General features: G+C 35.2%; 1 protein-coding gene across 4 annotated transcripts in view; it reads right to left on the bottom strand.

Annotated features, from left to right (window-relative positions):
• Positions 1-16,905, bottom strand: part of LOC112055340 (suppressor of cytokine signaling 2) — a 66,818-nt gene that overhangs the window by 12,885 nt on the left and 37,028 nt on the right. Inside the window, exon 1 of one of the 4 annotated variants that reach the window (XM_052884157.1) lies at positions 1,080-1,734. The exons of the other annotated variants lie outside the window; for them this stretch is intronic. Within the exon in view, the coding sequence (XP_052740117.1) occupies positions 1,080-1,161 (82 nt within the window). The 5' untranslated portion in view covers positions 1,162-1,734. Of the gene's footprint in view, positions 1-1,079; positions 1,735-16,905 lie in introns of those variants that run through there. 4 annotated transcript variants of the gene reach the window in all.

The following is a 16,905-nucleotide window of genomic DNA, read 5'->3' as shown; positions in this document are numbered from 1 at the left end:
TTTAATTGGTCAATTAAAAATAATTGTACACTAGTTACCCATACCCAAAAGAATTGAAAAAGTAAAGGTTGCTAGCTTTCTGCTGCAACTGTGGGGTTGCCAGATATAAACATTCAAGTAATGTTATTTATATACCCTCATCAGTTATTTAGTTGTCTAATATGTCAAATGAAAGAAGCTAATTTAACTGTGTTAAGGTTTCCTTTGATTTAGTTCATTGTTTTCCTAGATTTTGTATGAAAAATGTGTTTGGCTGCAATTTCTTTAGGCAAGTTATTTGCAATTTGTCTCTGTGAACATTATCTCTCATTTATTTCTTATCACTAATGAATAACAGATGAGGATATATATTTCTAATGGACCTTAGACCAAATGCATGCATATGTGTATCAATAATGGATAAACAAAACTAGCTCAAGGATATGCCAGGCAACTTTGTTATATTTTTCAATGATGTTCCATACTTTTTATCAAGACTTTTCTAACATTGATAAGTAATTACAGTAGACAGGTTTTTTTTATTTTTACCTGACTACATAGAGTAAAAGATTTTTAGCAATACAAGAATGAATATAGGTAATAATCAGTTCCCTCATAAGTTTTAAACCAGGTACTTACTATTTAAATGTTTTAATGTTTGTTCAATAAAATGACTTGTACCTACAATTTTATGAGAATACTTCCTCGTTTCATACTGATATGATTAATTTAGTTTGTCTAGACCTACATGCTTACTTCAAAGCAATACACGTAAGTACTTAGAACTATGTTTTTAAATGATACATAAAGTTGTTGTTACAACCTTACTTGAAAATCATTTTTATCTAAAGAACACTGCAGCATATTAGAACCCTAAATTCGTCGGACGAAGTCGAGAGCATCAGAGAGTTTAAAACAAAACTTTCCAACAGTCAAAACGCATTGTCACTATAGCTAAAATGATAAGAATTCTACTTATAATATAACCTAAAATTCTGCGCTGTGAAAGTTTTAAACTCTTTTTATGTTTAATACAATAACCTAAACTAAAATACCTATTGTATGTCCTACAGTTAAGAACAATAGTTCCTCGAACTCACTTGAAGATTGTAGAGGTAACCTCGCTGCTATAGTCATGTTTAGAGGTGACAGTTTTGTTTCCCGCCGCTCAATCAGGCACATTTGGTGTTCACTTTTTGGTGGACTTTTACGTGTACCACCCGCCTCGTCTCCGGAGGCCACGGTTTGATTAATTCACTAAAAACAGCAACGCAAATTCCAAGTCAATGACGATCCGACATTGTATTAATTCACATAGGCACTTTGGAATCATAAAAACTGTTATTCACTCGGTAATGTCCGATAAGTTTTGTTGAACTTTTATGCACTATTTCTTTTTTCACAACACAAAATTGTTAAAACACAATAACGCGTCCGTAAGCGAAATTCTTGGAAGGCACAGGCACAGGCAGGCGACGAGGCGACGCGACAATGACAAATGGTAATTAAATCAACTACAACTTCATAAAATAATGACAGTAGTGTTGGGCACTTTCACAATACCAAAGACAAAATAGTAAAGACTATAAATTAAATCGAATAAAAACTATTGGAACACTGAAACGTCCACCGCTGACCGATCGCGCCGACGCTCTGTATGCAGTCAATTTGATGAATACTCGCTACAAACTGACTCTGTTCTCTGACTCGTACGAACGAAAAGTGGGGATCAACGTTGGAGGACGTTGCCGAGCGACAACCGAGTGATACGAAACTCGAACGTTCACTACTTCCGAGAATTCATTCACCAACCAACAACAATTATCCAGTTATCTAGTCGTTTGCTTGCTATCTTCATTCCATTGTATTATTTGTACGTAGCGCACGATTCTGCGTAATCTTACATTCATGTCTATTCTACTCAATCCATTCTAGTAAATAATGAATAATGGCAATAGCACGAAAGAGAAAATTAATAGTTTCATATTATTCATTAGGGAGTATATGTTTATAAATGTAGCTACTTACTTACATATACATATATCTAGCATGACAGTAAAATACAAAGTTTTCAGTAGTCAAACTATTTTAAAATAAAAAGTACATACTTACATATTAAATTCAAAACTGTTTTTAAGGTACAAAACTTGTCTATAAAAAGAGTTACTCTGACCGAAAAACGTTAAGTAATGCGTGACCTGGTTACTAAGTTCACTCCACTGTAAACGTGTTGCGTGCACCTCCAGTCACGAATACTTCTATGAAACGCTGTAATTTTTATGATAATAATATTTTTTTATTGTAGGTTTAAAAGATAAAGTTAACAGTTTTATACAGCCAAATTAAAGTAGTTCATTAAATCATTTTTTTTGAAATTTCAAGAGAAAACAATCATATAATTTGATTTAAAAGTAATCACATACATAAATAAGTAAGTAAAATTCATTCGCAGGCAGGTGTTCGATGCGCATTCAAAATTTAAACGTGCCATAGAGAGCGAGTTTCTCGTAACTCGATTATATTTGGCGTTCTCGGAATCCCCTACCTGCGTTGCTTTCACAGCCATGTGCCAGCTGCTTGCGCAGTTGGACATATTGGTACACAGCTGCAGAGTCTTTACAAAGATTTATATTATTATTACAATTTAACTTCTCATCACAAAGGTATACCACATTTGATATTCTATTCATATGGACACGACATTATTATTTGTACCTAAGTAATTCGTCATTTATAACATTCGTACCATGCGTTTCTCTTTTACAATCTTATAGAAAGATTTATAGAAAATACATGTTATAAACTACTCAATAGGACTTGAAGTGACTAAAACTGTTTATCGTACCTATTAATCTGTGACTATTTATTGAACCGGTTACCGATAGAGTAAAAGTTCTTTAACGTTTGCAATAAAGGCACATCACTATTTCGAAATTGATGATGATTTTAATATTTCTTTCTTGGCCTAGCGACTTATAACGACATATACGTTATTCTACAACTACTCTGAGGCAACTGGCGGCGATTTTCATCGAATATAAAAAAATGGTAAATTTATTCATTGTCAACATGTATGATTTCAAAAAATCTGAATCTTCAGATAAAGACGTAGGATTTTGTCTGTATTAAACAGCATATTATTTCTAAATTATTATGAATTTATATTTATTAGGGGGACAACTCAATAATTAAGGCGATTTTAGGGGTTTTTGACACAAACTTTAGGGATAAATATTTTCGAGAGTTGGCAACACTGCGTTACTTTAAGGTCAGTTAGATGAGCGTAGTGGGCAGTTGCTGAGAGGATTGAATGGTATTTGATAATATCTACAGTCTACACCTTAGACCAACACACAGGATTACTCCTACAAACAATACGTCACATTGCGTCATGACTAAAATATCACAATATCTCCTTATTTTGAAAAGTAACCGTGGTAAATTTGTATACTAGTTGTGCCTTGTGGTTTTACCCACGTAGGGTATTTATGTAGAAATATTGAAAAAAGTAGGTACTTTGAGTTACTACGAATACTCCTAGCTGTCTCCCAGTAAAAGTTGCGACAAAATCAGTCTAGCCGTTTCTGAGAATAATCGGAATAAAAAGATAGACCAGATTTGAATTAAATTAAAATTTGTAGTAAATAATCTACTTACTTTAATAAAAAAAACACGTGGTTTGAATGAACCACGGAGCAAGCACTTGTATTACATGCTCTGAAAATGTTCGAGGCGATGGAGAAAATCTTTCGTTTTTTTAAAGTACGGATTACATAATATATATTTAGTTTCTGAGAAGATACAATTTGATAGGTAGATCTATATAGCGAATAGGTATTTTTTATCGAAGATTTATTGAGATAGCCATTTTACGAAATATTACTCATTCATTTAAACTCAATTCATAGATTGGATGATTCGTAGAACTGTTGATAAGATTAATACTAACTAAAAAGTTTATCTTCTATTTCAATAATCGTGGAAACTTTGATTAGCTATCGTGATAGCATTAAACATATTATTACCTATAGAGGCGACTTTTGTTTATTGTCTATACCTTTAACATGAAATTTTGAATAACCCGCCGAAGGTCATGAAATCAACTATAAAATAGAATTAAGACTTATGCCAGAAATTTTTTCTATCATAACAGAAAAGTACCCTATTCTTCGTATTATGATCCCAAATCGTGCCAACTTTCATTCAATTAATTCATTCAGTAGTTTCAGAGTGATGAACGGTCAACAAAAAACATGGACAGACATACAAAAAGGCTTCAGTATCGATTGTAGAATGCCCTCGAAAAATTTTTCAAAATATATATCTTCAATGTAGGTACAGAATTTGACCTGTTACATTTTATGTATACATTTAGCAGTTTATAAAACCTCCTCCTTTTTTGAAGTCGATTAAAAGTAAATAAAAAGATGTAAACGCAATCTAAACAATAGCATACAAATTGTTATTTTGTTTCTATTGTGAGATACCTACCTACGCTATATCAAAGGACGACAAATACATATTTAAATCTGGCTGACCTTCGTTTACTCCTTCGCTAGCTCCTGGCTTATAAACGTCTAGGGATAAGGTAAAAAAAAACTGCGTATAGTTGAGGAGCCCAAATTTTGAATTAAATATTTATAGTTCTTATCAAACTATTCATTTTATTACAAAAAAGTAAAATGGTGTTTTAATACGTATAGCAAATTATGTTTTATGATATTCGAATTGGTCTTGTAAGTGTTTTGTTAAGTGAATTATTTATAGAAATATAGATAAATATTTCCATTCATAATGTTGCCAAACGTTGTAGGTAAAATGAAAGCTATCTCGTAAATATTATATTTACTCATACCTATCTGATATTATTCGAATATTAAAGTACAGATTTTCTAACAAAGTTCAGTTCTCTTCATCACCCTTCTCCCCATCTCTAAAGTAAACCTACGTCACTCCCATAGAGTAGAGAGAGACTCCCATAGAGAATGTATGGTCACTCCTCATCGGTCTGGTTCAACACGAGTAAAATAGTTTTTCACAATCCGATTGGTAGGTATGTAGTTCCAAAGATTATGGGCAGAAACTCAGTAGTTGTTCTTTTAAAATCATCATTTTTACAATATGTAATTAATATTTTCCAATAGAATTTTAGTAGGTACAGATAAGCAAAAAAACAGTTTCATAACTCAGTTAATACCTAGAACAAAAGCGCGCAATATAGCATTCAGATCCGTCTCGAGTCTCGACTCGATGCGGACTTAGAAACCATTATCGGAATGGCTTCTCGGAACATCATGTAGTGTATACTCATCGTCAACTCTCTCGGTTAAATAAAGAACCACATACCGAGAACAACGGTATCCTCCGAGAAATTGGAATCGGAGTGTGCCGAGTTCTGTGAACCGCGGTGACCTCCTAAATGTGTTATACAGCGTGGCCGAGCGGTAAGGAAGTTGGTGAAATTCGCGCATAGTGCCACAAACTTATCTGACCCAGTGGCCAAAACTGGAACTATCGTCGCAGTCAGTCGTCCCTCAGACCAATTACCTTTGGACTTGTATGGCACTCAAATCTAACTAATTAAAACTCAATGGTGACTGACATAGTGATCTATCAACGCATAGCCCAAACCACTGGACAGATCGGGCTGAAACTTGACATGTAGGTAGGTGTTATGACGTAGGCATCCGCTAAGAAAGGATTGTGATGAATTCTACCCCTAAAGGGATAAAATAGGGGATGAAAGTTTGTATGAAACTTTGTAAATTTTTGTGTTTGGCTAAACAAAAGCTACTTTTCATCCCGGAAAATTCATGGTTCCCGCGGGATTTGTGAATAACTGAATTCCACGCGGACGAAGTTGCGAGCGCCCGGTAGTTCACCAATAAAATTATCTGTCGTTTTTTGAAGGGGACACATCGAAAATATTTAACAAAAGCCGACCTTCGCCGACCTGTCTACTGGTTTGGTATAAATTAAATATGTCAATAAATGGCTCGACTAAGAAAAATTAAGTCCACGATATGAATAAGATGATGTCCGTTTGAAAAATGAATCCTAGATTTTTCGTATACCACCGTGTCCAATGTCCCTGTGGATATGAACTCTGCCTTCGATTCGGAGGACGTAAATTCAAATCCTGTCCGAATGCATCTCCATCTTTTCAGTTTCGTACATTTTAAGAAATTAAATATCACGTGTCTCAAACGGTGAAGGAAAAACATTGTCAGGAAAGTTTCCTCATAACTGAGAATTTTATCAAAGCTTTTAGTGTGTGAAGTCAGCCAATCGGCATTGCGCCAGCGTGGTGGATTATTATCCCTCTCAGACTGAGACGAGACTCGAGCTCAACAGTGAGCCGAATATGGGTTAAGAAGACAGGTCTTACATACGGGATCTTACACCGCTATAAGCGCTTGAGAAAATAGAGCTATCTTTAAATCACAAACAGACACTTGTATGTATGTATTTATGAATAATTAATCATGTGTATTCAATTAATTGTTAGCTTTGATACAATATAAACTCATAGATATTCCATAGTGTCCGAGTCAACCAAGGTTTCGCGCCATAATGACTCGTTCTCAGAACTCGGCTCCTGCGGCGAGGTTCTTGAACCGGTCGGCAAACACAAACATATAGCATGGCTTCACTGCTGCCGATAATAATTGTGTAATTGCTGATGTTGGTACCTATAGTTATGGATACACTAAGCACTATATACTATACTAATATATACTATATCGTATACTTTATACTATCGTAGGTTAATTGACACTTTCACATCACCAATAGGATAGTTGACTCATATCAAATTTAATTTATACAAAATTTATTTCGCATAGTACATGGAATAGGGGTCCGAAATATATCGATATTAATTACTTACCTAATAAAAGTTAAGGACTTTTTTAACACTTAATTTACAAATCACATATTCCAATTTCAAATTTTCCAAACATCAAAAATGCTGTCCTCCAGTTTGTGATGTCACAATGTTACTTGATGTAATAAACTGTAACTAATACGGTAACGGTAAATTTTTGTCAAACGCTGAGTGTTAAAATCAAAATATTTGATAATTTCATTTTTATGTTAACCCTTATAATGGCAAGACATTTTTTTTTTGTAAAAACATAGTTTCTTTGCATTCAACTAAAATTTTCATGAATGTTTCAAATAAAATATGATTTTTTTTTTAGTCTAGTATAACGATAATGAACTATTTAAGACAATTAAAAAAAGTGTCAACTAGCCTATCAAGGTTTTTTAAATATTTCTGTGGCGCTAACATAATTATGACCAACGAGATATCTCGTGAAGAGAAATAGACAAATGTCAACCAATGGCGGTGAAGTCGGAAATACCGAAGTGCTAATATGTAACCAAGTGAAGAGAAATAGACAAAATACTGAACCGATTTTTCACGCGCTTTGCTCATTGATGTAATAATAAATTAAGTTAATCATTTTTAGTTTTGAAGGGATAGGTAAGCTTTAATCAAAACGATGCATGAATTACCTACTTATGTTTTCATTGTGTTTATATTTTGAAGTCAGTTGGTTTTTTTTGTTTAATTTTTTAAATAAGTATCCAAAAAAAGTCAAACATTCAAAAGTGGTTGCCTCGTAGCCATTTGGTACTTACTAAGTTATCACAATAATCATGTTTTGTTTATTATACATAATTAATTGTATAATTATACTCGTTAGCTAGGTATATCCTGTTATTTTTTAGTTTGGGAAATGTAAACCGATAATTACCATTATTCCGAGAATAAAATATTACACACAATAATATACTTGTATAATTAACGTAAATATTTTTCCTATCTAATTATTGTGGTTAGGTAATTTTGTATTACGCTTATTATAGATTTACAAGCGGAAGCCCGCGACATTGTCCGATTTACTATACTGGTTGATAGTGAGCCAACCTTAACAGAAACATAATTATTATACTATGGCGAACTTTTTTTGAGCACAACTAGGAGAACTTATTGCGTCATACATAGGGTTGCCAAAAATGTTCAGGAAAATATAGTACTTTTCAGATTTAGCTATAAAAATATAGTACGCTTAAATAAAATATATTTTATAGAATAAGCAAAAAATCAACATTTATTTTCAAAAAACATTGTATTTTTCAAGATTTATTTGACTGAAATAAGAATGTTATAATGAAGAAAGCTATTTGTCATCTCATTATTAAATTTTAGAAAACCAAATGCAATTTCTTTTCATCACTTATTTTGTTTGTGTAATGTTTGGAATTCAGTAAGAAAGACAAGTTCGGATAGGCTAGAACCGAATATAATATTCAAGTAGGTACATGTTTACCTTCTTATCTGTAGGAGACATTAAATGATGACGAATGAAAAACGATGAATATATAATTTCACCATGATAAGATTTAAAAGATTTCTATTATCTTATTCATTTAATAACAGAAATGATGTCATATTATGAATATATTGACATAATTGGCAATATATAAGTTTTCGCTTGATTAGGTCATGCGAGATATTAACTAGCCCATATTAGTCATCGATTTCGTCATCAGCCTGTATCCGTCCACTGCTGGACAAAGGCTTTTCCGAGAGCGCGCCACCACGATCTTGCGCTTTTCAAAAAAATTCAAAATTCATTTATTTCAAGCAGGCTCACTTTATAAGCACTTCTGATACGTCAGTTGACTATTTGTAAAGAATCTACCACCGGTTCGGAAGGCTGGTTCTGCTGAGAAGAAACCGGCAAGAAACTCAACAAGTGGTCTTTTAAAAAAATCATACATATTATAATTTACAATTTTATTATTACATTTATAATTTACAATTGATGACAACATTACAATTTCTTATAGTTTTACTTCCTGTGTGAAGCTAATCCAATTGCCTCCAAGCATCTTTATTATTGAGGAACTCATCAATGGTGTAGTAATCTCGTAAATTAAATGTTTTTCGACTAAGTAAATGTTTTTTGACACCTTGCTAAAAGCTATGCATTGGCAGGTCCATCACAGATGCCTTTCTGCAAACAGCCTTTCTGATCCAGCCACTTCCCACTACCGTCATATCTGGGAAGCATCCTACACTGCGCTTGCTGGTACGCGGTCTCCACTCCAGAACACGTCTGCTCCAGCGGCCATCTTTTCTGGGACAAATAAAAATATGGCTCGCCCACTGCCACTTCAGTTTGTTAATCCTTTGGGCTACGTTGGTTCATTTCGTTCTCCTACGGGTTTCCTGGTTCCGGATTTTGCCCTTCAGAGATACTCCTAACATAACCCCTCTCCATAGCTCGCTGGACGAGTATAATATGATCAAATTGTTTTGTATTTTTTATTGTATGGTAACATTTATGACAATTTGTAGGCAGCATAATTTAAGGTGGTATTTATTTATGTACCTTTAGTCCATTCTGTTAATACTACTGTCCAAATAGTCTTTGTCACTAGGAACTATGCATCAATGCAGTAGTTTAGGCGTTACAGTGGAACTTAAATAGATACATGTACCTAAACTCGTAACTAGTTGTTACAATATACACTGAAGTTGTTATAATATATTGGGAAGTTAAATGGTTATATGAATAAAGAAAATCGGGGTTGGTGATATGAGCTGATTTTGGAAAGGTCTCTGTCTAGTCCAAATAGTTGTGGACTCAATCGGCAGAAGTCCATCAGAGATTTTCTTCCTCCTTGGAAAGAAATGAAGAAGTACAGAATAGTCTTAAATAACTTAGTACATAAATGAGAATAAGTTAGGTACTGTTCTTTTTAATTTCGAAAAATTTAACCGGAACTGAAAGCTGTTTTTCCCGTAAGTTTAATGTTTCTAAAAACCGCCTAGCCCATTCATCAATACCTTGAATCCCTAATGTACTATGGAAAACAATATGCCACATAGTTCATAGTTGACGAAAATGACTTCGAAGATTTCGCAACTACAAAGTTCGTTACACGTAACCAAATAAAGTCTGTCAATTCTCGGGACCGTCGTTTGTCACGCCTACCCAACAAAAATATTAATCATATTTCCCCGTAGTCGAGTGCGTAAAATTAACACCTCCATACCACTTTATCCGTTCTCCGGTTGTAAGAAAGCAAATACCTAGCAACAAAGGTATTCTTAGAAAGATATCGTCACTCGACACTTTCAAGAAAACATCTTGGGGACAAAAGAGCTTTGGACGTTGCTAAAGTTGACAATGTGGGTGTGGCGGTTATACCTACCTACCTACACATAAATCAATTGTTACGACATGACAGTTAACTAAATGGAACACATTTTTAATGCCTTGTTTTGTTTACGATGTTTAGATTAAAGTGTAATGAACTTTGACAAATATGAATTGCTGTCATAAATATTTTACTGTTCGTAGTGAACGTACTTAATATTATATTATTTATAGAAGTATCAGAGTTAGGTAAGAGTCGTGATAGCCCATTGTATATGACCTCTGCCTCTAACTCATATTCACGGAGGGTGTGAGTTCGAATCCGGTCAGGGGCATGTGCCTCCAACTTTTCAGTTGATTGCATTTTAAGAAATTAAATATCACGTGTCTCAAATGGTGAAGGAAAACATCGTGAGAAACCTGCATACCAGATAATTTTCTTAATTCTCTACGTGCGTGAAGTGCCAATCCGCATTGGGTTCAGCGTGGTGGACTATTGGCCTAACCCCTCTCATCTTGAGTGGAGACTTGAGCTCAGCAGTGGGCCGAATATGGGTTGATAATGATGATCGGAGTTAGGAACTTAGGCAAGACTGTATTGGCATCGAATCAATGTGATAGCTGCATACATATCTATACTTATAATAAATCTGTAGAGAGGTCAATTCTATACATGAAATATATTTCCAAAATAACTATCAGGGATTAGTGAACGATACTGATGCCAAAAATGCAATCAGTAAACTTTTTGTCTGTCAGTATGTTCGTTATAGAAACAAAAAGTACTCGACGGATTTTTACGAAACTTGGTACAATTATTCTTAATACTACTGAGCAGGTTATAGTATACTTTTCATCACGCTACGATCAATAGGAGCAGAGCAGTGAAGAGAAATGTTGGGAAAACGGGAGAAATTACTTCATTTTTTCAGCGATACTACTGTAAGGGTCTAAGGGCGGACGAAGTTGCGGGCGTTCACTAGTTCAGAATAAAAGTTTAACTTCTCGTGCATATATAGTTCAAATGTCAAATACAAAAACAACAAGCAAACATTTCCAATACTGAAACAAGATGAAAACATACAAAAAGTTTTTAATTGCCAATCGAAAACCTCTCTGCAGTCGGAAAATTAAAAAGTTAAAAATAAAATGCATCGCTTCACAAGCACGTAGTTTTAATTTACAGTTGCGCGGGCCGTATAGATTTTTCCAACTTTTTGTTTTTCCATGCGTTCTAACAGGATTTAAAAGGCTTTACAAAACTGGGACAAGTGCTCTCAAACTGTATTATTGTAGGTTAACTGGACGAATTGTTGTAGTTAAGACATTTAAAAGCCGTGATAGCCCAGTGAATACGACCTCTGCCTGCGATTCCGGAGGGTGTGGGTTCGAATCTGGTCCGGGGCATGCACCTCCAACTTTTCAGTTGTGTGCATTTTAAGAAATTAAATATCACGTGTTTCTAACGGTGAAGGAAAAACATCGTGAGGAAACCTGCGTTTTCTCAAAAGAATTTTCGTAATTCTCTGTGTATGTGAAGTCTGCCAATCAGCATTGGGCCAGCGTGGTGGACTATTGGCCTAACCCCTCTCATTCTGAGAGGAGACTCGAGCTCAGCAGTGAGCCGATTATGTGTTGATCAAATCAAATCAAGTACCGTAGGTACTCGTTTAAAGATAAACCTTCGATTCTCTTTGTATCCCGGCGCAAAATATTGTTGAGTTTTCTTGGGTTAGATTAGGGTAATCTTGAATCCGTAGAAATGATAGTAGGTAGATAGGTAGGTAGGCATGAAATAGTGATAAAGGTTTTTGTAACGGAGTTCTTACGGAGACGTATTTTATCTGCTACCAGGCCAGGCCGGACTCTTAATAGGAGAGAAGACATGTAACTTAAACTCACCACGCTGTTACAATGCGTAAATAAAATAAAATTACCAATTGATAAAATTAAAAAAACAATAAGTCATTACACTGCAATGACTCACTAACCCACAACTGATTAGGTACACTGATTCGGAAGGCAGATTGTAAGACGCTGTAAGTCTACGAGATTCGGAATTCACGAAATTACCTACCCAAGAGTCTAGCTGCATTCATCAGCAACCCATATTATATTCGGCTCACTGCTGAGCTCGAGTCTCCTCTCAGAATGAGAGAGGTAAGGCCCGGTGGCCCAATGTATAGTGGCGGATTGGTAGATTTCAGACACAGTGAATTGAGAAAATTCGTTGATATGCAGGTTTCTTTACTATGTTTTTTCTTCACCGTTTGAGACACGTGATATATAATTTCTTAAAATGCACACAACTGAAAAGTTGGAGGTGCATGCCCCGGACCGGATTCGACACACCGTCCGGAGTCGGGGATAGAGGTCATATCCACTGGGCTATCTTTTACGATTATTAATTCCAGTCAGTAAAATGACATTGACAGTTGACATTTCAGTGACAGTTGCACTTGTCATCTTACTGACTGGTAATAGTAATCGTACAATAAACTGCATTACGTTTATTGAAGTAATGCGGTTTTGCTATCCATTAATTATGATAATAATCACGAAATCACGTGTTACGGTCAAGGAGATCGGATTTCCTCATCAATAATCACTCGCAATGGCCAATGATTAATATAATGGACCTTAAGCTTAATCATGATTAATATTCCGCGTGAACGCTCAACTGCATTCCAAATAGAGACGGCGTAATCATGGATCGTTAAGCCATGATTAAGGACTGGTATACCGAGGTGGCTCGATATTACATATTAGTCTGTGGCAATTCGTAATTTGGTACCTATGCATTAGTCTATGGCATTTTGTAATTCGGTAACTATGCATTAGTATATTAGTCTTGAAGAAATAAAATATCATTAAAGGTTATTTCAAGACCTGTTTTCCGTAAGAAGATTGTTCGATACATAATATTAAATAAATGAAGATGTAAAGTATTTGCAGAAGTGCCACTTACTTAAAGCCTTGCTATTTATCTTTTACACAAGGTGAAAGATAAAAGAAGCCTCTATTGATCTAATTAGGTCTTGAACATGAATCTTTATTATTAAATACATACTTTTTGTAAATGTACTTAAGCCTTAATAGGTTAAACTAATCTAGAGGTCGTGTTAAATACATACTTTTTGTGAAAAATAAGCCTTAATATTTCAAACTAATAATCATAGATAGATAGGTCATGATCTCGATCTCCGTCCGCTGGACTATTTAACCGACTTCAAAAAAGGAGGAGGTTCTTAATTCGTCGGAATCTTGTTTTTTTTATCATATACTCTCCTAACACAGTATTTACGACTTGTTGGAGGGAAACAGGAATATTGATACAAAAAATCTAAGCTTAAAAAATATAGCTGTTTTTAGCGTTCCGTAGTCCACAAGGAATCCTTATAGTTTCGTCATGTTCGTCTGCCTGTCCTCTGCCTGTCTGTCTGTCTGTGTGTGTGTGTGTGTGTGTGAACTTAGAAAGTCCCAGTGGCTTAGCTGAGTTTGGAACATATTTTACAGTGAACTTATAGACGTGCCCACAAAATCACTGCAAAAAGTGTTAGTAACGTAACGTGAGAGCCGTGATAGCCCAGTCAAGTGGATATGACCTCTGCTTCCGATTCCGGAGAGTGTGGGTTCGAATCCGGTCCGGGGCATGCACCTCCAACTTTTCAGTTGTGTGCATTTTAAGAAATTAAATATCACGTGTCTCAAACGGTGAAGGAAAAACATCGTGAGGAAACCTGCACACCAGAGAATTTCTTAATTCTCTGTGTGTGTGAAGTCTGCCAATCCGCATTGGGCCAGCGTAGTGGACTAACCTAACTAACCTGCCTAACCCCTCTCATTCTGACTCGAGCTCAGCAGTGAGCCGAATATGGGTTGATGACGACGACGAACGTATTTATAGTATAAAATCATCGTCAATAGGTATTTCAAATTCTTAGTAAACTCATTTCTGAAACATTTCCTACATGTTTAATCACTTTAACTCATTCAAATTCCGTATAAATTGTGCGGAGATTAACAGTCAGCACTCTTTGCAATCGGTTCGCAGAAAGAATGCTCAATCAATTCGACGTGATTTTTTCTGGTGAAGTTCACTCCGTATCTCCATCAAATCTGAACCGATTTGGGTTGCACTCTTTTTATTTGAAAGAGTATAAAATCTTACAAATATATTCGGGGAAGTCTTCCAGAAATCTTCCTCGTAGATATATAGGTAATAGAGATATACTTATAAATAAATATAAATATACTTAAACAATACACATCACTATCTAGCCCCAAAGCTTGTTATATCTACTGTGCCCAAAGTAAGCATACAGAGTAGCTTGTGTTATGGGTACTAAGATAGTTGATATTATAATATTCATATACATTTATATACTACATATAAATACTTATATAATGTATGGTATATATGTGGCGTTATCATGCATATTTTGACCATTACAACTTTTTTGAATAGTTTTAATATTGTTACAAGTTCCTCAAGAAAAGGTGTTAACATTCATTATTTATGTTATTGTATAGGGGAGGTATCAGTGTTGGCATAAATAAGAGGGTATTTGATGACTTAAGCTCAGTTGTTTGTGAGGCAGCGTAGACACCGTCACGCTGCCAGTCGCGTTAGTGATTTTGCGCAATAGTGTTTTGTGTTGTAAATATTGTTTTATCATAAATTGTTTTGTATGGGCATGGAGAACATGTCGGGCAGGGAAGGTGAGTGTTGGCTAGTCGGAAGGGATCACTTAAACCTACTCCCAAGGTCACAAGTCCTGGGACCTGCTCGAGGTGTTTCCTCTACCATAAAATAATGGTACAATCGCTGTAGCTGCTAACTGTCACGTCACAATATCTCAAAAACGATGACTTGTACCATCCAAGCGGTTTACCCTCCCATAAGTTATCACTTCAACATAATCAACTACTTTTGATAGCCATAAGTGCCTTACAAGGAAGGAATGCAGCCTATTCATCATTTCACTCACATCAATTTGTTAAGAAGCTGTAGGCAATGATATTAAATACTGTCAGATGTGTTACTAGCGCATGAAAAATGAGGCACTCAAAAGAGGAAATTTATAGCCAACTCAATGTTAGTTGTGGTCAACAATGAACGCTATTTAAACAAATCTACATATCATCTACATTGTAGAGTTGTGTGTTCAGGAAGTGTAAAAACTATATATAAGCACATCTATACTAATATTATAAAGCTGGAGAGTTTCTTTGTTTGTTTGTTTGAACGCGCTAATCTCAGGAACTACTGGACCGATTCTTTCAGTGTTAGATAGCTCATTTATCAAGGAAGGCTATAGGCTATATATCCCCGTATTTTTACTAGAACGGGAACTACGCGCGTGAAACCGCGCGGCGCCAGCTAGTAAATATGTAATGAAATTAAAGACAAAATTGTGCATGTATGCGCTCAGTGTTGTAGCCTATTATTCAGATCACTTTTTGTGCTGATTTTATAGGGACGTAACCGATCTAAAGTATAAAATTATCATTGGCTAGTTTAGGTACATGATTGTATTAATTATTGTGACAATACTAGGAAGGAACGCGCCGGTTATCGCTTCTCATGAAGTGCCGTTCTACCGCTTTATACTTAAACCTGACTCACCACAGGGCAAAGGCAAGCATGGCCTTTGTTTATTTTTATTGACGCTTGTAATATAAGGGGTACACGAACTTTATATAAAAAGTAATACACAATCGTAGAGTTAACATACTACTGTTCTATTTTTTATCGATGGTTTTATAACTCAACAGTTTGAATTTCGAATTCGGCGGTATCTTTCTCTATGGAAAGTACAGTGTAAAGACAGAGAGTATGTATACCTAGACGAATTCCAGACTCAAATCTCACACTATCTATACTTATAATAAAACTGTAACAGGTCAAATTCTGTACATTGAAGATATTCTGAAAATTTTATTTGGGGTATATAATCGATACTGAAGCCAAAAATATTTTTTTTGAATTCTTGTCTGTCTGTCTGTGATTTTGTTCACCCGGCATCACGCTGAAATTGCTGAATGAATTCAAATTAAACTTAGCACGGTTTATGACCATATTACGAAGAAGGATACTTTTTATTGCGAAAATAAAATAAGAAGGTGATTTCACGTATTTAGGGGTTGAAAGTTTATATGGAAACTCCTTAAGTTTTAGAGTTACAGTTTTCGTTCATAAACCATAAAAAAATACGAAATATAATGTTTCAAGTGTTTTAATATTCAACCCCTAAAGTGATGAAATAGGGCTTGGTTTACATTGTTTCCACGCGGACGAAGTCGCGGGTGTCCGCTAGTCGATTAATAAAACGTCCTACCACGTAATAATAATGCGTCTATATAATTATATATCTCTTTGTATATGGTGTTAGACAGGGGAAAATAGATACATTTACAGAACTTCCCGCGAATAAGCGTTAAATTTTACAGAACTTCCCGCGATAAGCAAGCAAGCTTCTCGTTGAGTTTTAAAAAGTCGCTAGGTACTGTACCTACTTAGTATGAAGATATAAGTAAACTTTTACTTTCCCTTCACAAAAAAATACGTCGTTCGGTCTTCTTTGTCCACATGACGTCCTTTGCCGAAGGTCAGCCGCCGATCAAAGTTATTTATAGTATACAGGATTATTGAGAAGGCGTGCCCATATCTCGGCGCTGCAAAATATGTACTGTAAGCCAAGCTACTAAAAAGATGAAAAAAATTTAAAAAGCTACGTTATCAGCG

Source organism: Bicyclus anynana, chromosome 11, assembly GCF_947172395.1.
Source record: "Bicyclus anynana chromosome 11, ilBicAnyn1.1, whole genome shotgun sequence".
Lineage (NCBI taxonomy): Eukaryota > Metazoa > Arthropoda > Insecta > Lepidoptera > Nymphalidae > Bicyclus > Bicyclus anynana.
This window is presented reverse-complemented; position numbering and strand designations above follow the sequence as displayed.